At 35.6% G+C, this 24,121-nt stretch overlaps 1 protein-coding gene across 3 annotated transcripts in view; it reads left to right on the plus strand.

Annotated features, from left to right (window-relative positions):
• The window catches only part of DNAH12 (dynein axonemal heavy chain 12), a 52,663-nt gene that overhangs the window by 13,466 nt on the left and 15,076 nt on the right, over window positions 1-24,121 (plus strand). For all 3 annotated transcript variants that reach the window (XR_014934642.1, XM_015874876.3, XM_015874877.3), the window contains exons 20-54: window positions 825-1,019; window positions 1,224-1,345; window positions 1,502-1,784; window positions 2,323-2,442; window positions 2,779-2,935; window positions 3,179-3,351; window positions 3,454-3,606; window positions 4,002-4,241; window positions 4,603-4,848; window positions 5,177-5,296; window positions 6,185-6,294; window positions 6,522-6,705; window positions 7,605-7,745; window positions 8,612-8,695; window positions 8,777-8,965; window positions 9,666-9,785; window positions 10,605-10,793; window positions 11,269-11,420; window positions 12,174-12,312; window positions 12,400-12,566; window positions 12,978-13,233; window positions 14,424-14,723; window positions 15,284-15,462; window positions 16,550-16,742; window positions 16,833-16,994; window positions 17,853-18,047; window positions 18,825-18,958; window positions 19,742-19,904; window positions 20,416-20,496; window positions 20,968-21,144; window positions 21,661-21,792; window positions 22,243-22,332; window positions 22,829-22,969; window positions 23,099-23,340; window positions 23,632-23,779. Coding sequence is in view for 2 of the 3 variants with exons in the window: in XM_015874876.3 (XP_015730362.2) it covers window positions 825-1,019; window positions 1,224-1,345; window positions 1,502-1,784; window positions 2,323-2,442; window positions 2,779-2,935; window positions 3,179-3,351; window positions 3,454-3,606; window positions 4,002-4,241; window positions 4,603-4,848; window positions 5,177-5,296; window positions 6,185-6,294; window positions 6,522-6,705; window positions 7,605-7,745; window positions 8,612-8,695; window positions 8,777-8,965; window positions 9,666-9,785; window positions 10,605-10,793; window positions 11,269-11,420; window positions 12,174-12,312; window positions 12,400-12,566; window positions 12,978-13,233; window positions 14,424-14,723; window positions 15,284-15,462; window positions 16,550-16,742; window positions 16,833-16,994; window positions 17,853-18,047; window positions 18,825-18,958; window positions 19,742-19,904; window positions 20,416-20,496; window positions 20,968-21,144; window positions 21,661-21,792; window positions 22,243-22,332; window positions 22,829-22,969; window positions 23,099-23,340; window positions 23,632-23,779 (5,877 nt within the window). In the remaining variant the exon portion in view is untranslated. The remainder of the gene's footprint in view (window positions 1-824; window positions 1,020-1,223; window positions 1,346-1,501; window positions 1,785-2,322; window positions 2,443-2,778; window positions 2,936-3,178; window positions 3,352-3,453; window positions 3,607-4,001; window positions 4,242-4,602; window positions 4,849-5,176; window positions 5,297-6,184; window positions 6,295-6,521; window positions 6,706-7,604; window positions 7,746-8,611; window positions 8,696-8,776; window positions 8,966-9,665; window positions 9,786-10,604; window positions 10,794-11,268; window positions 11,421-12,173; window positions 12,313-12,399; window positions 12,567-12,977; window positions 13,234-14,423; window positions 14,724-15,283; window positions 15,463-16,549; window positions 16,743-16,832; window positions 16,995-17,852; window positions 18,048-18,824; window positions 18,959-19,741; window positions 19,905-20,415; window positions 20,497-20,967; window positions 21,145-21,660; window positions 21,793-22,242; window positions 22,333-22,828; window positions 22,970-23,098; window positions 23,341-23,631; window positions 23,780-24,121) is intronic.

The following is a 24,121-nucleotide window of genomic DNA, read 5'->3' on the forward strand; positions in this document are numbered from 1 at the left end:
TTTTGTCAAGACTCTTTGGAGTTCATTTAAGTCCTTCTTACATTATTTCTGTATTACAACTCCATCTCATTTCACATTTTGATTCTTCTCTCCTTTGCCATTCAGATGCAGCCAAAAGAACTTTGGTTCACGTACTTTGAAAGTCCCTATTTTAGTTAGGGACATTAACCTTGTTTCTTAATAACTTGAAATTAATATTTCATTACTGTTCAAATGATTAATATTTTGTGATTTAGTCCTTCAGTTTGGGAATCAAATTTCAAGCTGCAATGATAACTTTTAGGCAATGAAGTTTTTTGAGGGCTTGACGAAGTGTTTTTTTGGGGGCTTTGGTTGTAATAATCTCAAAAAAAGGTACTTAAAGCTTCTGCAACCTCTTCTAGATGCATCTGCACCTGTCTACTTTGGAGACAGAACACTGGGCTGGCTGCATCTCCCTTCTGATATAATGGTCTTTCTAGTACTCTCATGTTCCTGCTGTATTCTAGCAGCAAAGCAACAGCTGCTTGCTGTGGGGGATGGAAAAAAAAATAATTGTTACTGGTAACCTGCAGGGTGTTGTTTAACCATTACATTAGTAAGAGATCATAGCACTAAAGCAATAACTACATTTGGGAAAATTAATTTCCCGATGCATTTTATTTTCTAAACTCCTTTGGTCATCTGTGTATGTGGAAGAACCTAAGTATGGCTAAATTATTTTATTTTGCTGACTGCTAGACACGTCTTATTTTCTTCTTGGGAAGTGGAGTGTTACAGTATACACTTTTTTCACAATCTGTGTAAAAAAATATTCAGGTAACATTCTTTAAATATTTATTAAGGAATGGGAGAGTCGCCTACTTCGCATTCAGGAAACAATCGATGAATGGCTGAAAGTGCAAGCACAGTGGCTTTATTTGGAATCCATTTTTTCTTCTGAGGATATTATGCAACAAATGCCAGAAGAAGGGCGTCTTTTTCAAACAGTGGATAGACAATGGAGGGAAGTTATGAAGCACTGTGTCAAAGACCCACAGGTAAGGAAAATAGACTCTACTTGAAAAGAAACATTAGTTTCTCTGTTTTCAGCAGTGGTTTTGTTTTTAGAATATATAAAGGCCAACTACATCAGCTGCCTAGTCTTTTTAGGAATAAAATCACGTTGTATGTTATTTGGGTAATTTCTGCTTTTTGAAGTATCTTAGTTATAACTGATAGTTGGCATGTGGTTGTTATTGCAGGTTCTTGCTGCTACTTCCTTGGAAGGGATGTTGGAGAAGCTGCACAACTGTAATGAGTTTCTTGACAAAATCATGAAAGGGCTTAATGCTTATCTTGAGAAAAAGCGTCTCTTCTTTCCCCGGTATGATGTGCTTAGGCTATTTCAAAAACAAAGATTCCAAACACTTATTTTATTGTTTAATAAGGTCAGCCCTTAAAGTGGCTGGTTATTCAGTTGGCTTTTTATTCCTCTTCTGCTTTTTTAAAAACTTCTGCTTTTTTCTAAATTTTTTTCTAGCTTCTTTTTCTTGTCTAATGATGAAATGCTGGAGATCCTATCAGAGACCAAAGATCCTCTCAGAGTTCAGCCTCACTTGAAGAAGTGTTTTGAAGGCATTGCAAAGCTAGATTTCCTTCCCAATCTGGATATAAGAGCAATGTATAGTTCTGAAGGCGAGCGTGTTGAATTGATTTCAACAATTTCTACTTCTGAAGCTCGAGGCGCAGTGGAGAAGTGGTTAATTCAAGTAGAAGATGTTATGCTGAGGAGCATACACAGTGTTATTGATAAATCAAGAATGGTACGGATTTTGTAGTACAGGTTTTGTAATAATTTAACAGCAGTAGCACACACAGTGGAATAGACCTTCCTTTTATTTTAATTAAGGTTGTCTCCTTTCTAAAATTTCGATCATAGGAGTTCAAATAGGTGAAGTCTTGGCACCAGAAGAAGTTAACACGTCTTATATTTATAGGTCACTGAGAGAGTTAAGAGTTCAGTTTGAGTAAGATTTAAGTTGTAATACTGGACTTCAATTTTTTAAAAATGATTTGCAGCATTACTGTGTTCCAAGGATATGTCATTGAGCTTAATTAATGTTTGCTCCCTCCTCAACAAAGATCATGAGCCAGAGAAGATATTGGGAGTGGGGAGAGAGGGGGATCACCTCTTTGACCTACTAGTAGGACTTCTTTTGATGCGACTCAAAATACAAGTGGCTTTTTGGATTGCAAGTTGCACATTGCTTGGTTCCTGTTGAGCTTTTCATCCACCAGAACCCCCTGTTATGATGTGTATGCAATGGCACTGTATTTGTGAACTGTATTTATCTCTTTCAGGCGTATCTAGAGACTGAGAGAAAAAAATGGGTTCTGGAGTGGCCTGGACAAGTAGTGTTGTGTGTATCTCAAATGTTCTGGACAAGTGAGGTCCATGAAGTTCTTTGCACTCAGCCAGAGGTACTAAGTGATACACAATCTTAATAAATAAATAAATCATCTTTCTTTCAGAGAACGGATCACATCTTATCTTTCTACAATCAGTGTATGAGTTAGCTATGGAATTTCTATAAAGCGATTTATAACTTTGATTCAGTTGAGTGCTCTTATATAAAGCAAGCATAGATTAAATTCATAAATGTATAACTGATTAAGAGAGAAGTTGATGCAAAAATATGATGATGTAAGACTGGTTTAATAAGTAATCCCCATTATGGTATTTAATTAATGTAAAGAAGTCTGAAACGCTTGAAATTGTCAAATATTCAGTTTCATAACTACTGTTGTTTCTCCCAGGGCTTAAAGGACTATTATGATAAACTCCAGCTTCAACTTAATGAAATCGTAGAGCTGGTAAGAGGAAAACTGTCAAAGCAAACAAGGACTACGCTGGGTGCCTTGGTTACTATTGATGTGCATGCTAGGGATGTCCTCATGGAAATGATTGAAAATGGTACCTATCATTTTAAGATATTTTTATTCCTGTGTGTTTTATAACTACTGTGTTAATTAAAAATAGCTAACCAGTCTCATTTTGCTTAATAAAACACAACAGGTTTAAGATGTATGAAGTGTATGTGACTACTCAGATGTGAGCATGAACAGTAATAATTTCAAAGTTTGAAATTTCTATTTAATAGAAAATCCAGTTATCTAAAATTTCCTTTACTGTTGCTTTTAATTATGTGTCTGTCAGGTGTACAGAGTGAAACAGACTTTCAGTGGCTTGCACAACTACGATATTATTGGGAATCAGGGAACGTTCGTGTCCGCATCATTAATTGCAATGTAAAATATGCTTATGAATACCTTGGAAACTCACCACGCCTGGTCATTACTCCTCTAACGGACAGGTGTTATCGCACCTTGGTATGATCTTCTGCAAATATTACTAAAGACCATGTTTTCTGTAGCATGTTATTTTTTACACTGTTCCTTACAGCTGTACTCACAGCTATTTCTGTTTCTTAGATTGGAGCTTTTTATTTAAACCTTGGTGGAGCCCCAGAGGGTCCCGCAGGGACAGGTAAAACAGAGACCACAAAAGATTTAGCTAAAGCTCTTGCTGTGCAGTGTGTTGTCTTCAACTGTTCTGATGGCCTCGATTATGTGGCAATGGGAAAGGTAAGTAGAAGTGTTAGAATTCCTATTTTATTTATTAGGATGGAAACCATAGGATGCCCGCTCTACAGAAGCATTGTAAATGAGTGCCACCTGAGGTTTGTTACCCTTGGATGTAATGTACTGGTCTCAACACACTGATGTTTTCTGCATCATGAAATCCTATCAAGTCACTGATTAGAACACAAGAAGAAATGACTGCTGATCAGAATCTGACTAACCTTTCTTTAAAACACAGAAAGGGCTTTGTGAGTAAAGCACTGACTTTTGCTCTAAACCGGCTTAGATATTATCACAGTTGCATCTTTCATCTAATCAAACTTCTAACATGATACTCTTATTTTCTTTTGGACCCTTGAAAGTTAGAGACACTGTTGTTGTCTTTTTTCATTTTACAGTTTTTCAAGGGTTTGGCTTCATCGGGTGCATGGGCGTGTTTTGATGAATTCAATCGCATTGAACTGGAAGTACTGTCTGTTGTGGCCCAGCAGATCCTTTGTATCCAGAGAGCCATACAGGCAAAACTAGAAACGTTTGTTTTTGAAGGAACTGAACTGAAACTTAACCCCAACTGTTTTGTAGCTATTACTATGAATCCCGGTTATGCAGGACGTTCTGAACTACCAGATAATCTGAAGGTAAAACAATAAAAGATGTTTCTGCTTTAAAATTATTTTTTAAAGGCACATGTTACTGGTATTAATAAAGATTTAATTCAGTTTAATTCAGATGTATTTATTAAACCTCTCTTTTTCTAGCTTTCTTGCAAGTTGTAATATTGGTAATTTTTCTATTTTGTTGGCTCCCGGTGTTTTACACAGTACTGCTTTCCAGTTCTATGGTTTGACTGCTGCAAATCATCTATGGTCTTATACCTGACCTTATTAAGCAGTATTTCATTTAAGAAGCTGACGCTGCTTACCATTAGAAATGCTGCAGTGGGATGAATCCATTCCTAAGAAAACTGTCCTAAGATATTTTTTTGGGTATGTGTTTCAGGTTCTGTTCCGAACAGTAGCCATGATGGTTCCTAACTATGCTTTGATAGCAGAAATTTCTCTCTATTCATATGGATTTCTGAATGCGAAGTCACTATCAGTGAAGATAGTAATGACCTACAGGCTTTGTTCAGAGCAGCTTTCTTCTCAGCATCACTATGACTATGGTATGCGAGCAGTTAAAGCTGTGTTGGTGGCTGCTGGGAATTTAAAACTGAAATTTCCAGAGGAGGATGAAGATGTATTGGTGAGTTCAGGGAATAATTCTTACTGAACTTTACTGATACATGAAGCTCAGAATTCGTAGGGCAGTTCCACCACATCTTCATCGACATGTCACCGTTCAACCTTACTTAGTTTCTCTATTGATGAAACAAAGATAATCATCTTTTATTTGTATTATTATTATTATCTTTTAAGTGCATGCTGCGCATTCCAGTGCTATGCTGGTGATTGTGCTTAACTGCTTATCGAAAACACCCTATTATTAAGAATCTTAATTGCACATTTGGTTGTTTTAGTTTCTGGACAGTGTATTCTTCACTTCTAATCAAATGTGTAATTGTTTTCCATAGCTTCTTAGATCAATTAAGGATGTGAATGAGCCCAAATTTTGGTCATGCGATATACCTCTCTTCATGGGTATAACTAGTGATTTGTTTCCTGGAATCACACTTCCTGAGGCAGACTACAGAGTAAGCATACTTGTAACCGTTCCTTCCTAAAAATTGTTGGTCTTGCTTGTTTTGTAAGCAGGTGTAATTAATGCAGTAATTTATGAATTACTGAAAAATAAGAAAAATTGCAGAATGTTTGCAGTGAAATTGGTACCACAGGAAATTCTTGAATCTGAGCATAATTCACGTCCAAATTCCATTATGTCCAGATTGGCAGTGTAAGAAATCAGGAACTGATCTGCAAATTTACCATATTTAAGAGTCTGACTGATTTCCTTCTTATTTTCTGAATACTATCAATCCCTAATTTTTGGATATATTTTAGTAGAATTAAGCCTTGCTCTTGTATTTGCTCTTGCTTATAGCAACAAATAAAGCATAGTTCCTATGCAGGAGGATCACTGGGGAAAAGATGAACATGTATGAAAAGACAAAATGGACTAACTTTAAATTTTTCCAGAGTATTCTGAACTTCTGACAAAACCAGATTCTGCTCAATCACGCTCTTTGTTCCTCATAAGGATATAATGTCCCCTTGAGATTAAATTTGTAGTGAACTCCTGTTGGAGCATTAGAAGTACAAAAGCGTTGTGGTGTTTGTTTTGTTTTGTTTTCTGGGGGTGTTTGCTGTATTCTGGTTAATAGTGTCACATGTATTATTTAATGTAAAGCCCTTATTAATGATCATAAACTCTTCTATCGTAGTCCAAGATGATAATTTAAGGAATGGGGTGCAAGGAATATTTACTTGTAATTTTACAATAAATAAAATCTAATAAAAATACTTAATGTAGATTTATACATCTGTAAATTGGAAACATGAGAATTGGTTTTAAAAAGGGGAAAAAAGGAAAAGAAAAAATTGCTCATAGTAAATGATAAGGTTGTAATTTGGTTTGATTTTAGGATTTTCTTGAGTGCGTGAATGAATGTTGTATTCAACATAACGTCCAACCTGTGGAAGCTTTTGTAGAGAAAATGATACAGACGTATGAAATGATGATTGTTAGACACGGGTAAGATTCTCATTACTGTTTTACAAGCTATATTCATTGTCATTTGGGTTTATGTCATGGTAGTTATTTATATCAAGTATAAAAGATGATGTGCTTGGCACTGACCTGCTAGTGAAAAGGCTGGAGCTGCACAAAGGGGATGGAACCAGAACAACTGGTCTCCAAAAGTTAAAATGCAAGACAGATCTATTAATAGCTTTATCTTTTTTTTTCTTTCCATCTAACAGCTTTATGCTGGTAGGGGAATCTTTTTCTGGGAAGACCAAAGTTCTACATGTGTTGGCAGATACACTGTCTCTTATGAAAGAACGTGGTTATGGTGAAGAAGAAAAAGTAGTTTTTAGAACCGTAAATCCCAAATCCATCACTATGGGTCAGCTTTTTGGGCAGTTTGATATGGTATCTCATGAGGTAACGTATGTTTTAAAAGTAGTGTGTAGCAATGACCAGTTCGGGGTTTTTTGTTCTTGTTTCAGTTTCTTGTTTGTCATCTTCCATGGATTTCATGGGGCTTGTATGAGTGCACTGGCTTAACTACATTGCAACTTCAGGTTAAGTCATGATGTTATTGCTCAGCTGTTTTCAGTCAGGAAAGGCACTTTGTGTTGCTCCTGCATGCGGCTTTTAAGTCCCGATTCCAGACAGCATTTCTTCATCCCTTTCCTGGACTCAGGTGTTACTGTAAATAACAGTACTTTTTGGCTGACATTAAGGGAAAATAAGCAAGCATAGCAAGTATGGGTTCAAGGAGTAGGAGCTAATAATCCCATGTGGTTTTCCTACTTTGTAGTATTTCTAATGCTTTTTGTTTTTCCTATTCCCATATATATCAAATCTCCTTAATTCTCAGTAGTAAACAGTTGAATTTGTGGTTTTATCACTTTAAATGCACGAGAACAGGGTTGTAAGTGTTGTTTTAGCTAATACTTAAAGGGTTGATTTCAAATTAGTGTTTCAAATAAATGCAGCAGTAAGTTTGTATGAAATTATATGCAAGACAGAGCAGAAGCACTTCTAAATGACTTTCCATTGTTTCTTATAAAAAATATAGTATTACAGGCAAGACACCACTGCTTAATTTCCATTTGCTGGCACGGTCCTTTGTGAAGCAGCAAATCTGTGTTCTACTCTTTTCCAAGCAAGAGAAGAATAGTTAAAGAATAATGAAAAGGAAATGAAGGTGTTACATTTTTCTGTTCAATTAAAACAGTCTTTGGCAAATACTTATTAATGGGATTACTTACTGTCTTTTTAAACTGAAATGTATATACTGTCTTTTTACTTCTCGTTCCTACATTCTCCCCCTCTAGTGGACAGATGGTATAGTTGCTAATACTTTCAGAGAATTTGCATTAGCTGAGACTCCTGATCGCAAATGGGTCATCTTTGATGGCCCAATTGATACCCTGTGGATAGAAAGCATGAACACAGTTCTGGATGACAACAAAAAGGTATCAGTCGGTGCAAATAAATGCCTAAGTAAATTGATATGGGATTTTGAAAATGATCTTCAATAAATAAAAGCACAAAAGTGCACAGCAGTGCTTGGCATTTGAGAAGTGTGAGTGCAAGGTGGCTTTGGGAACAAACTGTAAGATTTGTGAAGTTGTTTCTTTTTTCCTTTTATTTATTTTTTTATGATAATCATAAAATCAACTTGTAACACATTTAATGTACGGTATCCCCTTACTATCAGAACTTCTAACAAAAATTAATAATTCAATATTAAATCTAAAGTGACATTTAATTACAACAAATATAAAAGCCACATTTTCAAAACTTTAATTGTAAATTTTTGCAGTCTCAATGGAAAAAAGAAAATGTTTGCGTTTTCAAAATTAACTTCTGAAGTCAAAGTTGTAACAGCGCAACACTTCTGAAAAAGTATGTGTGAAAGTTACATCACAGATGCCATTTTATGTTTAAATTTATGAAAGTGCTCAAATTGGACTGTTACTTTTGTAAGCAGGAAAAATGGCTCTCTAGCTGGAATGCTTCATTAGTAGCAACAATATCAGCATATCATCTTACTCCTTCCTGCTAGAGGCCTTTTCTTTATCCTGTCATATGCAGGATTAGTTACTGGTAATAATGCTACTGGTAAGATAGCGTGGAATACTATGATATAAGTAAAGAATTTATCTAAATCTAGTATGGCACTGCTCCAACTGATTAACGTTTATGTGGTTGGCCTCACCTTTGCTTATACATGGCTTTGCTGATTTTCATATAGAATTTCTAGTCAGACAGGAAGAATAATTAGCAAGTAAATGTTTTCTCTTTTGTAATCTTTGTGATTCTCTTTTCTTAATCAAAGCTTTGTTTGATGAGTGGGGAAATCATCCAGATGTCTCTTCAGATGAGTCTTATTTTTGAAACAATGGACCTTTCCCAGGCATCAGTAAGTTTTTTATTTAATGGAGATGTAAAACAATAAAAAATATTAAATTTACAGTAGAATGAGCTTATAATTCTTCTTTAGCCTGCTACCGTCAGTCGTTGTGGCATGATTTATTTGGAACCTTCACAACTGGGCTGGATGCCACTTGTTACCTCTTGGTTGAATACACTGCCTGAGCCTCTTAACTTACAGGAGCATCAGGATCTTCTACAAGGGCTTTTTGATTGGTTAATACCACCAGCATTACAAGTCCGTCAGAAAAAGTGCAAGGTATTTTTTTGTGATTTATTTTTTCCTTCAGTAGTTATTTGTCCACTTACATTCAGTTAAACTTGGGTAGGGAGGGGCTGTTCTCTCCTGATAAGAGCAATTACAGTGCACATGCAGCAGCCAACTCTTGGAGTTTTGGAAAGGACAACTCCTGTGTCTAGTCTGAAAAGTTAGAACAAGAATATTGCATTGAAAGCTGGTCATAGTTTTCACCCTTTCAGAAAAACCTATTACTCATAAAATTGAATGAAATGTCTTTCCTTTTCGTGTTTTTAGTGGTGATGATATTTTATGTGTGTTCTGTGGCTTTTTTCTTTTAAAGATGTGTCAAATAAGGAACACACTTTTAAAGCTATAAGGAAACATACATGTAGTTTGGTTTTTTTGGTTTTTTTGGGAAATTGCATTACAGCAGATAGGCTTTTGCTTTATGATTGTTATTTTTGTGTGTATTCCTTTTGTGTTAAGATGTATGATTTTACATGGTCATTTGGTGGCCATGAACCTTCTTAACAAACTCCATGTTTTGACATTTCAAGTACAGAGGGTCATAAATGATCTCTAGAATGAAAAATCAGTGTAAACCTTGCCTACAAATATTTGTTCTGTATTAGCTAGTTAATTACTTTAGTATTATAACTCCAAAAGATAAGTTACCTTAACTCATGAAGTATCATACCCTTCCTTTTGTATCTCTTAGGAGCTGGTACCTACAAGCAATAGCAATGTTGTAGTAGGTCTTACACGGATTTTTGAAATGTTGATTTGTCATACGGTACAACAAGATCCCACCAGCAAAAACATCCGTGTCTGGATTATGGTTGGTTGCTTTTTTAAACCTGTTGTAAGATGTATATCTATTTCTGCATATACTTGTCTTCAAAACTGATTTAACTAAGCCAACTTAGTTTGGGATTAAGATAAATAAGAAACAGCTTTGCTTCTTTGTTGTTCCCCTTTACCACAAGAACCTTTGGAGTTGCCAGGGTGTGATGGCAGTGTAACGAGTAACAAATACAATTAAGTATTTTACTGTGTTTTCAATTAACTGGCATAACTACTGTTTTTATTGGCTGTGCTTTCCAACTAACTGAGTAATTAGCTAATGCAAAGTATCTGATTTCCTTTAAGGAAAGTAATACTTAGAACAGACAAAAAGATGTGTTACATATGTCCATGTAATACTCATTGACTTGTTTGAGAAAAATTTCCTTGGGAGGAGTGTTTTCTTTGAATTATGGAAGATAAACCCTGTGCCTGACCTTTATGGCTCTTTGTAAGATAAACTGAATTAAAAAAAACCAAAACCACAAAATGTAGATGTTCCTATTTAAAAATTGAAAATTCCTAGATCCTGGTTTGCAATTAGAAAATCCCTGAGATCATAAAGTACGGCTGGTCTGTTCTCAGACTTAGGCATGTCACAGAATGCTTTAGTCTGTGCTTTTTTTCCCTCGTATATTTCCTTGAATGAAGTCTTAGTTTGTTATTAATCTATCAGATTTCTAGATCTCTCTGGACCAGGTTTTATTCTAGGGAAACCTGTAAATATTTTTCTGAATTACCTGATAATCAAACCATACAAAGCTCAGATTATGTATCTGCTTTCAGACTGCTGCTTGTCATTTTGCCCTTGCAGGCTTCCTTTGCTTTTGCCACAGTCTGGTCTATTGGTGGCACTTGCGACAGTGACAGCAGAATCATTTTTGATGCTTTCTTGAGGGAAATTTTGGCTGGGAAATCTGAAACAAATCCAATTCCAAAGATCGTGGGAAAATGGGAGTGTCCCTTTGAAGAGAAAGGTCTGGTGTATGACTATGTGTATGAGGTATGATTTCTTACTTCTACGTTGATTGAAAAATATTTGTACAGTCTGAGTGGAATGAAAATAGAACTGGGTGGATATTTTCACAGAGTTTGTTGGATGTTACAGAACATCAGTGTTGAAGCAAATCTCACAGTGCGTACTTCATTTATTATTCTTTTTAAAATGCTGAAGTTCTGATGCATTTTTTTTAGAAAATACCAAGCTGTACATGTCAAGTTAAAATTCTTTTCTAACTAAAGCTAAGCTGATAGACTCAATTTTGGTTTTCTACAAACCAAAAAACTTCCTAGAAGGGAAGAAGGCTATTAAGCCCGCAGGCAATTTATGACAGTTTTGTTTTGTATCCTTTGAAAATACTAGAAGAGCAAGTACTTGCTCTATTGAAGTTAGACATATGTTCTTCTGTATGGTTGGTTGATTGGAATTTATTTTTGTTGTTGTTGCTTTTTTGTTTTTGCATCTGTGTTTTTCCAAGATGAAAGGCAGAGGATCTTGGGTTCATTGGAATGCATTAATTAAAAATATTGATTACAGCGGTACAAATGTGAAGATTCAAGATATGATTGTCCCAACTATGGATACAGTCCGATATACCTATTTGATGGAAATGTTTATTACCCATGGAAAGTAAGTTATGTCAATACAAATTTCTGAATTAGTTATCATAGGTATAAACATCTCTTATTCTTTCCATTGATTTCATATAAAGTTTATTTGGCCTGTTAAAAATAGGAAATTATTAGAAAGAATGCACTTTATTGTCTCAGTTTCATTTTGTTTTTTTGTCTTGTTTTATAATGAAGTTCCATTATAATCTTGCTTTATTATGCTGTTTCTGTGTTTTTCTGTTGATGCTGTTACAAGAGTCTGAGGAATTTTTGTTCCCTCTTTCTTCTTTGATACTGAAGTATGTATTCTTTTTTATTATTTATCATGTTAAAATCAGTTGTATTAGTTACACATAACCACATGTGTCTGTGTGTATGTATATTTTTTTATCACATAAGTGAAAAACATAATAATTTCAAGCTTAATTTCAAAGGTGAAGGTTGTCTGAAGTTTAAATTGCTGAACAACTTAGCGGGTGAAATTTTATTTCCTTATGTGTGCATATGTACTCTAAAACCAAAAGAATAAGGGAATGAGGAAAGTCTCTCTTTGACCCCTTTGTCTTGTTATTGGGAGCGAACTAACATATCCATTACATGTATGTACTTCATATGTACTTCAAAGCATCATTGTGTCTTCTCTTTTTAAGGCATTTTATGTTTTTAGCAGTAGGAAAAGCTCAAGAAGTCTTTGTCTTTTAATGGCAGTTAATTTGTAACTCACGTTTCTGCAATCTATGCTGTCTTATGTTTTCTTTCTTTCTTTGTGAAGACCACTCCTTTTAGTGGGACCAACAGGTACTGGGAAATCTGTGTATGTCAAGGACAAGTTGATGCACAACGTGGATGGGGAGCGCTACTTTCCCTTTTTCATTAATTTTTCAGCTCGAACCAGTGCCAACCAGACTCAGGTTAGTAGAACAGGCAATTTGTCTTCTAAAAATGTGACCTGTATGAATATTTAATCTTCATTTTAAATATTCCTGTCTACATTTTAGAACATTATTATGGCCAGGCTGGACAAGAGGCGCAAAGGAGTCTTTGGTCCTCCAGTGGGAAAAAAGTGCATCATTTTTGTAGATGATATGAATATGCCTGCTTTGGAGAAGTATGGCGCACAACCCCCTATAGAACTTCTAAGACAGTTCTTTGACCACGGAAATTGGTAATTATTTGAAATAAAACTGAAACATTCCAGTTGCTCAATGTGGTGATATATTATTAGCTTGAATTTTATATTAAATTATTTTTTAAAGAGCTCTGTAGGTTTTTATGATAGCTTTGGTTTGTATGAAAAACGTTAAAGTTGGGTGTCTGTTTCAAAACTTTCCATCAGGTTTCTTTTAACTGTTGTTAACAAGTAATCTTTCAGACCAGCATGGTTTGTTAAGATGAAGTAAAGCATAACAAGCTACAAGGCTAGGGTTTGTTGTTGTTTTCTTAATGATGTTTTTATATAAATCTGTTTATGTTAAGCATGCAGAAAGTGTTTTGTAGTATAGATGCATCTAACCTGTAATAAATGAGTAATATCTCTAACTGTCTGTCTAAATGTTGCATTATAATGTTTTTCAAGGTATGATTTGAAGGACACATCTAAAATTACCCTCACTGATATTCAGCTACTTGCTGCTATGGGGCCTCCAGGCGGTGGGAGGAATCCTGTTACTCCTCGATTTTTGCGACACTTCAATATTTGCACCATCAATTCTTTTAGTGATGAAACAATGGTCCGCATCTTCTCTACTGTAGTGGCTTTGTACCTGCGGTCTCAGGAATTTCCTCCTGAGTATTTCTCAATTGGAAATCAAATAGTCAGTGCCACTTTAGAGGTAAGAGGCAAATGTCTTTATGGAAGTTTGCTTTGTCCAGTAAAATTCCTCTGCCTCTGTAATTGGTGGAATAGTACTTTCAGATATGTTGTTCCTTTTTAACACACAGGTTCATATGTATTGATAAAACTCCCATTTTCTGCCTGCAGTAATCCTCTTTTTCTAGGAAAACTATCTTTGAGTGCATGTAAGCGTTGGCTTCATAGTACCTGTCCACATACATCAGGTAGATCTGACTACAGTGTCATTGGAGGTTAGGCAGGCACAAGAAGCTTTCTCATGCAAAGGCAAAATGAAAATATCAGTTACAATACTTAACAAAATTCCTTCTTTGAAAGACTAAGATTGAAGAAATCACTTCCCCACTCCTTCTAGTTCTTATGCTAGTTACAGACACATCACAGCAGAATTAGGAAGCTCGTGTGGACATGCAGCTTTGTAGAATCTGACTCTGGTATGACAGAAGGCTTCACAGAAGCCTGTGAAACTGAAGTCATCTGACCCAACTGTATTCAATTTCTAAGTGTTTTCTGGAATTTCTTGTTGCAGATTTTTGCAAGTATCCATGTCTGCATGCAATAATGCAAAAATGAATTGCAATTTGTGACATCATTGCTAAGAAGCATTTAGTTAGATTGTCTTTTAATGCTGTTGTGCAGCCTTCTCTCATCAGACTGCATCAAAGTGTGTTTATATTGTCAGACTCTTATATAGAAAAGCCTGCTAGGTAGAGAATCTATTCCAGCATGATTTTGCATCATTTGTGACTCTTATTATTCCTTCAGCATGTTTATGGAATTTTAAAATTCTTAAATAATTTCTAGGTGTACAAACAATCTCAGACTGAAAACTTGGGAAAAGAGCATTAGGTATCATTCATTCCTTCACCTGAACTCAGGACTTCTGAATGGTATTCCTGGTCCGATAAGTAGATTTATTTACACAAGTTCCAATGATTTATCCCACTTGCAAATTTTCATTAATAGTGTATATATATGTTCCAAAACTGTGTGAGAAGAATCTGATATACTCGCAAAACTTTGAGATCTTCAGACATTGTTAGCAGTTCTCAAGTTTGTGAGCTGTTTTTCTTGGAAAAATACAATTTTGGAAGATATAATCATCTTTTAAAAAGATACAACAATACAGCCAGTGTTAATGTCTTGCTGATTTTGTTTTATTGTCTTTAGATGTATAAGAATGCAATCAAAAATCTTCTGCCCACACCAGCCAAGTCTCATTATACATTCAACCTGCGTGACTTTGCACGTGTTATCCATGGCTGCTTGCTCATTAAGAAAAGTTCAGTTGAAAGCAAACAGACATTGATTCGTCTGTTTGTACATGAGGTATTTCGTGTCTTCTATGACCGTCTAGTGGAAGACAGTGATAGAGCATGGTTGTTCAATCTAATGAAAGATACTGTGAAAGAACATTTCAAAGAAACATTTGATACTGTCTTTGCACATCTGAGCCAAGAAAACACACCTGTGAGTATCTCATTCATCTGTTGCAAAATAATTGCTTTGTTATAAACTTGCGACTAGAAAGTTTCTCAATTGCAAGTGAAGTTTAGGTTAAATATGCATGAAAATTGGAACTGAGTTTGGAAATGAATTCTTTGGAGAGAAAAAAAAAAGGTTATAATGTTTGACAGAGTTTGACTGTTGTACGTAAACTAATTTTCAAAACTGTATTTTATTTAAAATGTGGGTAAACTTAATTTTCCATTAAACAATTTGTGTATCAGAAGTTTTTTCTTCTTCCTCTACCATTTCCTTGCTCTTAAGAAGAAATAACTTTGTGGCCATAGTTGTCCATTTCACACGTTATAAGTTTGTTGTAATTAGATGCTCATACTCATGAGACTACTGTGTAGAAAATGCACATATATTGCTTAGTATGGGAAATAGAGAAGTTTGAGGGGGGCATTAGTGAGTTAAAATATTGGAGTGCTTGCTTTGCTGTCGTGTTTGTCTAGATGCTCTTTTCTTTTCCAACTGATACTGATGTTAAACATGACCTTATAATCTTTGCATATTCACCATAGGTAACAGAAGAAAACATGAGAAGTTTGTTTTTTGGTGACTATATTAATTCAGATTTTGAGGAAGAAGAAAATCTCTATGTTGAAATTCCAAGTATTCAGATGTTTGGTGAGGTTGTGGAGCAGTATCTGGATGAATATAATCAAATCAACAAAACAAGAATGAACCTTGTGGTTTTCAGGTGCCTACCATACGTGTTATAGTACAGAGAGCTCTATGCAGTAATCAATCATTCAGTTTATCCAGTTTTGCAGGCTTGTTTTTTATATATATCATCCCCTTCACATGTCCACACAAGTGTTCCTGGTGGTATGCGTTTTTGGATGGAAATGAACCATTTTTTTTCTCCTAGCAGTTTGCTTTTTTTCCATCAGAAAATAAATAGTAAGTTTGTCTCCAGAGGGCGTCTTTGAATGTATTCTTCAGTTGTAACAGAAGCAACAAATATGTTTGGTGCTGTACTTCTACTGAGCCTCTGTTACCAGTAAAGATGGATGTCAGTTTATCTGTTCATACTTTCATTGGACTTTCATTTAATGAAAGATAAAGATGCTAGGGTTGAGTTGCAAAGTGAAGTACAGCTCTCTCACAGCCTGTCTGCTCTGCTATAATGCAGCACACTCTCCACTTGTGACACTTGCACAGCTTGGTGCTGCAGTTAATCTTGTGACATTTTAGGCTCTGCAGGCTGCTGTAGTTTCTTTAGCTTATGATCAGGCAGAGCTACAGCTGAGACAGATTAGGACACAATTCTATCCTCCTCCCTATTTCTAGTGTTGACTGCCTCTTTGCCACCGTAATTCGGTATATAGATAATTTGTGAAGATGATTACAGTCAGTTTATGTAATTTAGGTCATTTTGACAAACTGGGTTTATAAGTACCTGTTTATACAAATGTACTATGGAGTGTGAAGGGCTGACAGCCTGAGGAAAGGCCTCTTCCTGAGTGTAGAAGTAATATCCCTGTTACATCTTGGAGGGGCAGCCAGGAGAGCATATTTGACTGTAGCCTTAAAGGCCAGTCTCATGGATAACATCCTGATTTGACTCTGGATTCTTGCTGAAGATGCTGTTCCCTTTTCTACTTCACATAAAAGATGTCTTTATTTTACTGTGCTGTGGTGCATGCTACTACCTTTTTCCTCCTACGTATGCCCTCAGAAATTTATTTTGGAGATGGTAATTCTTTATATGTTTAACAGATTCATTGGTGTACAAATGTATATGTGTTTCTACCATTTTGGTAATTAACACGTCTCAAATTTAGGTATGTGTTGGAACATTTGTCTCGTATAAGCCGTATTCTGAAGCAGTCAGGAGGCAATGCCTTGTTGATTGGCATGGGAGGAAGTGGACGTCAGTCTTTAACTCGTCTAGCAGCATTCATGTCAAAAATGTGTGTTTTTCAACCAGAGATTTCCAAAACCTATGGCACAAATGAGTGGAGAGAAGATCTGAAAGTTAGTATTAATAACCTCTTTTCATCTTGATTTAATTTTGATAAAGAATGTTTTGGAACTTACAATATTTTAACTGTCATGCATTTTCAGACCCTCCTGAGGAGTGCAGGTGTGAAGGGCTTGAAAACTGTGTTTCTAATCACAGATGCACAAATTAAAGAAGAAAGTTTTTTGGAAGACGTTGATAGTCTCCTCAACACTGGGGAGGTACCCAATCTTTTTGCAGCGGATGAAAAGCAAGAGATTGCTGAGGTATCTTTTAATTCTCTTAAATGTCATCACCATTTTGTCAGTTCAGTGGGAAGTATGCCTTAAATCCAAATGGTTTCTGGACATGTGCACTTAACTTGAGGTTTTACTGAGACTTCTAGCAAAATCAGCCAGTTATTATTAAACTGGATCAGCTTATGTCTACTGCAAGCTTTCATTCTGACTTCATGCTTGGCATACAAAGGCATTAAGTTATGCACATGGGAAACTATTTTTACTCACGGACATGCTGAGGCCATAGTTTTTACATTGTGCAGAAGAAGAATGTGGACGTTTGCTTTTGTGGTAGTAGCTTTTCAGTAACGAGAGCAGTAATGTGCCTCATCTGTTCATATGTGGTAAATTTCTTTGCGTAACAAAAGATTGGTCGTAATTAAGCTTGTTTTTATTACCAGAAGACTTTAGCTCATAATTTTGTGAGGGAGCAGATTTTAAATTTTGATTTTCTGAAAGCATCTTAATCGTCTGTCTTAACCAGATACGTCTTATCCTTCTGGAACTTGTGTAGTAGGTTTATTTTTTGTTCTGATGTATTCTCAGTTGATCAATGCAGCTAGTGATCCTTGCCAGAATGGTTTGTAAGGGTCACAGATAAAGAATGTACTATTTACTCATATTTGCATATTCATAGTTAATAATCACTCATTTACATATTTTAAACTAGTATCTACTACTTGTTCTTTTTTTGTTTTTAATTTTACTTTTCATTTATTAATAAAAGATTTTTGTTTAATGTTGATGTTATCAGTAACAGTGTTGTTAAATACGGCATTGTCAAATACAGAAATACTTAATGAGTAATTATATGTACAAAGTATCTGTGTATATATTATTCTCAAGGGTGTTCGTGCAGCAGCTGAAGCTGGCAGTAAACATGAAGAACTGAGTCCCTTGGCCTTATTTGCATTTTTTGTGAACTGCTGCAAAGAAAATCTGCATATTGTCGTAGCATTCAGCCCAATCGGAGATGCTTTCCGCAATCGTCTGAGACAGTTCCCCTCACTTATCAACTGCTGTACTATTGATTGGTTCCAGGTATGTGAAAGTGTTTGTTTTTTTTCCCCAACAAGCTACGTTTGTAACAATGTCTATATTTGCATATGTTTGCATATATATTTCTTTTTGTGTTCAGTGTATAATACTCTGTTTTTCCAAAAATTTGAAATAGCATGGGCATTTTTGATCATATTTTCAAAACTCTTGTGTAAAATCTCAGCATGTCTTCAGTGAATCAAATTCAGACTTTGTTACTACAAATTTTGTGTTTCCAAGTAGTGAATAATCTCAGCATGATGATAGTAATTTTTCATTTTATTGCGTAATGTGTATATTCTGAATGGCTGGACTGTAAGATGGCCATAATTACTCTGGTCTGCTAAAAAGCACCATGGCAATGACTAGCCAATACATGCTCTGTCAGAAGGCTATAAGAATAGAAGTTGTTGTAATACTAGTTACTGTTGTAACTAGTAGTCCTTCATATAAAATCAACGTTGTTCTCAATTTGAATGCAATTAGCTCTATGGATTGGCCTGATGCTGAAGTCAATTAAATTTCTGCCAAAGGAAGACATATGCAGAAATCTTTGGGTAAGAAGGTAATATGCACTTTTAACTTAGAACATCATCCTGGATTTACCAGGACAGACTGGGTAGCAACCCTGTTGCCTAATACATTTTTTATATTGGTTCATAGCTCTTGAGGCATGGCTGTAACTAGCGTGTCTCCTTTTGGTGTATAAAATAAAGAATAAATCTTGTTTAAACTTTGAAGACTACTAACAGCTAAATTATACACTCATTTCTCTCTCAGCCATGGCCTGAAGATGCCCTTGAGCGTGTGGCTAATAAGTTCTTAGAAACACTGCAACTGACGGAAAGTGAGCGTCAGGAGGTTGTGACCACTTGTAAATACTTTCATACTTCAGTTTTATCACTTTCTTCAAGGTCAGTCTGTTTCTTTTAAAAACAACATGTTAATTTATAGAAATACTAAAAGGCAAAAGATTGTGCTGTTGAAAAGAGTAAAGTGGACAACAGAACTCAAAATTGTTTTATTAAATGTAGGAAACAAGAAGATAGTAGGTGGCTGAGTTTCATTGCTACTTGTTTCTGACTTATAAATTAATGTATAACCAGTCCTGCTAAAAAATATTGTATAAAACTGTAGAAACTGTTTACTCCTGTTATCATAGAATGGGCTGGGTTGAAAAGGATACAGTGATGATCTTGTTTCAACCCCCCTGCTATGTGCAGGGTCACCAACCACCAGACCAGGCTGCCCAGAGCCACATCCAGCCTGGCCTTGAATGCCTCCAGGGATGGGGCATCCACAGCCTCTTTGGGCAACCTGTTCCAGTGTGTCAACACCCTCTGTGTGAAAAACTTCCTGCTAATATCCAACCTAAGCCTCCCCTGTCTCAGTTTAAAACCATTCCCCCTTATCCTATCACAACACACCCTCATAAATAGCCATTACCTCTCCTCTTTATTTGCTCCCTTCAGGTACTGAAAGGCCACAATGAGGTCTCCCCAGAGCCTTCTCCAAGCTAAACAGTCCCAGTTCCCTCACCCTTTCCTCATAGGAGAGGTGCTCCAGCTCTCCATCTTAGTGGCCCTCCCCTGGACCCTCTTTTATTTGTTGAACAGTCCATTTACACTTATTTTCTACCACATAGGTAAGGTGAAAAGAAAACCAAAAAGATTAAAGTTGTTCTTTGCTTGTAATAGGTTCTTCCAAAGTCTGAAACGCCATAACTATGTTACTCCTACTTCTTATCTTGAACTTATTGCTGCGTTTCGGAAACTTCTGACTCAGAAACAAGACTCCGTAATGAAAGCCAAGAAGAAATATGTGAATGGGCTAGATCAGCTAGCTTTTGCTGAATCACAGGTGAGGTGGGCTGAAAGTACAGAATGGTTAGTGGAAACAGGTCTTGTCCAACAAAGATAAGTCAAAAAACACTACTTCAAGCTTTTAAATACTTGGAGGCTTAGAAATAAATCGAAATTGAAAAGTGATCCATTCATTTTTTGTATTTCATTCCTTTTTTTTTTTTTTTTTGCACCTAATAACTTGCGTGATTTAATTTCAAGCAAATTGCTTGAAAACTCTGCACAATCAGTAAAAATCAAAGAAATTTAACATAGTTGTCCAGAGGCCTCTAAGCATAGCAGTATACGGTCATAGCTTCCGTTTCCTAAATAGTTGACTATAAGTGAATGCAACTCTTAAAAGTAGAGATTATATGCATGAGAAAAAACAACAGTCTCTGAAGTGTTATGTTTTGAAAACAGGTGTTATTTCCTTATATCAGTAGTCTTAAAAACTGGATCTTACATGAATTGTTGGAAATTATGCTTTGCAATTCAGAATCCTGCCTGATTCTTTTGCATATGCGTAGGTTGGTGAGATGAAGCAAGAACTAATTGATTTGCAACCCAAATTGGAAGAGGCTAAAGTGGAAAATGCAAAGATGATGAAGGTAGAGTTGTGTACAGCGTTGTATGTTTACTGTAAGAATGTGCATGTGCATTGATGACCTCTAAGAAAACTAGATGCTACTTGAGAATACTTGGATGAGTGGATGTGTAGCTGAAAACAAAATAAATTTCTGTTGTCAGTATTACAGACCAAAGCTATGAAAACTTGCTATAAAACCTTGTTTTGAATTACAAATTAATGCATAAACTTCTTTTGCTTCCTGAACATCAAATGTCCTTTAGCTTTTATTGACAGCAGTCTGATTTCATGCAGTGTACTTACTGTTGAAGTTCTAGCACAGTGTTGCATTGTACTAAGAAACAAATTGTTCCCTCAACATAAATTGGAAATATATAGAAATACTGAAAAATAGAGAATATCTAAGTATTCAATAACTGCTGCACTAGGTAATCTCGGTTTGTTTCATTATTCACTGCTTAATAGGAAGCTCACCCCATATCTTTTTCTTTAGACTATAGAAACAGAATCCGCAGATGTGGAAGAGATAAGAAAAAATGTAAAAGTAGATGAAGAATTTGCAACTAAAAAAGCTGAAGAAGCTCAGGCTTTGAAAGATGAATGTGAGAGTGATCTGGCAGAAGCAATCCCAGCCCTGGAGGCTGCACTTGAAGCTCTTGATACTTTAAAGGCAAGCTAACCTAGACTTCAGCAGCATTATTATCAGCTGGATTTTCTCTTTCAGCTAAGTTATTATTGACCAACAGTGTGTAAGGTGGCATATGGATATGGCTAAGAATTATTTAAGTAAAATTTTTCTGCTTATAATGACTTAAACATCATCTGAAAGCAGTATTTTTAGAAAGTCATGGAGGAATTGCTTTCTAGGACTTGTGAAGTATACGAGATGTCTAAAGTGACACCTATAAAAGTGTATTCAAAATATTCTAACCTGGACTTAGAAAACATTAACTTAACAGTTACTTTAAAGTTACTGGCATTTATTTCATTTTTACTACAGCTGTGTGAGATAAATTCAGGGATATTTTTTACTTGTCTTGCTAATACTTCGTAATCCATTCTAAAAGTCCTCTATATTCACTGATAACAATGTTATAATTTCTTTTTTTTCCTGTTAGATCATTTATCTTAGTGATGAGAATCACAATAAATATCATTATTTTTTAAACTGTGGTTTTCCTTTTAGCCTTCTGACATAGCAATTGTTAAATCAATGAAGAATCCTCCCTCTGGTGTCAAACTTGTCATGTCTGCTGTCTGTGTTATGAAAGACATAAAACCTGAGAGAATTCCAAATCCTTCAGGAACTGGAGGCAAGGTAATGTGACAGACAAGGAGTTTCAAATAAAACTGTAATTCATGTTCTTCACAACACAGAGCACTTTCTCAATAAGTAGGGTAACCTGAGGACCAGTAGTCAATACAACCCCCATACTTTATTTCATTGAAAACTACACCTTTGATATTTTCAGTGACTAGCATACATAATTTGGAATTCTGAAACCTACAAAGAGAGATCATTTAATTTGCTTGACACATATATAAATAAGAGCAAAGAAATAATTGTTCTCTTGTCACTGGTTGGTTTCAGATATGGTTTGAAGGGAAATATTTAACCTGCCAGACTTTTTTCCTCTTTCATTGCTGTGTCATTGAGGTATTTTATCATCAGTTTTAAGTGTATATGAATTAATTAGAAGAGGTTTATAAATTTTGTTTTTTTGTGTTTGTTTAAAAATTCGATGTTTTTTCTTACTGTGTTTTATAGATTTTGGATTACTGGGGTCCAAGCAAGAAACTCCTTGGTGACATAAATTTCTTAAAGGATTTGAAAGAGTATGACAAGGACAATATTCCAGTAAGGTCTTGTTTTTCAGTAGTTGTTACAATATAAATGTCTCCTTCTGAAAAAATAAAAATAAAAAGAATAGAAAACATTACATAAGAGGCCACAATTTGTCAGCTAAGCATGAAGCATGACCAGGATTCTTTTCAAGATTATGGAATGTCTCCATGAGATGAATGTGGCCATAGCAAATAAGTCAAACTTCTTTTGGTTGGCCCTTAGAGGTGGCATTTCAAAAGTAATTTAAATCCCCTTTAGGAATTTCTAAGGCTTCTGTACTGCCTGTTTTCTATTTGAATTAAATATACCTCTGTGCATTTTTGGAGTTTTTAAGTATTATATCAAGAAAAACTAAAAATAAAGACTGTCAGAGCAAATAATGGTCTTACCCATTAACCTGTGCCAAAAAAATGACCAGAAGCAGCTGCCTTGGGAAGAACAGGAAGTGTCAGCAGCTAACCTTTGCCATGTGAAAATTTTAATGGCCTATAATGCACTTGTCATCCAGGCAGCTATCATGCAGAAGATTCGGGCTGAATACCTCAATAATCCAGAGTTTGATCCGCCCAAAGTGGCTAAAGCTTCCTCGGCAGCAGAGGGTTTGTGTAAATGGATTATGGCAATGGAGGTGTATGACAGGGTTGAAAAGGTATGTTTTTGATCCTAGTCCCATGGTGCTATGAGTACCTTGCTTGGTATGTACCTTTAGCACTGTTATTTAATAATAAGTATGCAAAAATATGCATTAAACACTTGTGTATTTTTTGTAATTGAATAGGTGGTTGCACCCAAGAAAGATCGTTTAAGAGAGGCGCAGGAGTCCTTAGCTGAGACTATGGCAATCTTGAATCAGAAGAGAGAAGAACTTGAAGCAGTTGAAAATCGTTTGGCTGCTTTGGAACAAACTTTCAGGGAGAAAACGGAAGAAAAGGCTAATTTAGAATTACAGGTTGATCTGTGTGCTAAGAAGCTGGAACGAGCTGAGAAGTTGATTGGAGGCCTTGGTGGAGAGAAGACAAGGTCAGATTAAAGATATAATCTCTGTTATAGGGAGAGAATTAGAACTTCAGTTTTCTTGTCTGTACTGTATGAATATTGGCAGCAATGTTGGGATAGTTGTAGAGAAAGTCTTCAAAATGAGATGAAACAACAGCTTAACATACAAGCCAATATGTCAGTATATATTCATAGAGACAGAGAGAGAGAAAGATGTATACAATATAACAGCAACAAAAATGTTGATTTGGTCATCGGTGTCATAAATGTGGAGGTTTCAGTGCCACAATAATCTGCAACTTTTGTTACTTGTAGGTGGAATAATGCTGCAATTGAGCTTCAAGATGTGTATGATAATTTGACAGGAGATGTCCTGATATCAGCAGGAGTAATAGCTTATCTGGGAGCTTTTACTGCAGGATTTCGCCAGGAATGTACCAAAGATTGGAGCAGGATATGCAAGGTTAGAATCTTATCTTTGATTTTACGTGTTTATGTTTTTCTTTCTGGCTATTGCAAAAGGCTTTGTAATGTGAGCCAAAGCTTAAAATCACTTCGAATTTATTCGTTACTAGCCCAATAAAACTCATTAAGATTAGTGAGACTTTAAAGTGCAGTTATACGTAATTTGACACATTTCAGTAGTAATTGAATTGTAACATTGTTGGTTTTGCTGTCTGCCAGTGGACATTTCCAATATATGTGTACTAATGCTATAATTCATAAATCAGTGATTTGTGAATCATGTCACTGGTTTTTGTCTCTTGTATTGAACTGTAGCAAATTGGAAATCTGCACTGAATTG

Source organism: Coturnix japonica, chromosome 15, assembly GCF_054131305.1.
Source record: "Coturnix japonica strain WE chromosome 15, WE-NBRP24, whole genome shotgun sequence".
In the NCBI taxonomy this organism is placed as follows: domain Eukaryota; kingdom Metazoa; phylum Chordata; class Aves; order Galliformes; family Phasianidae; genus Coturnix; species Coturnix japonica.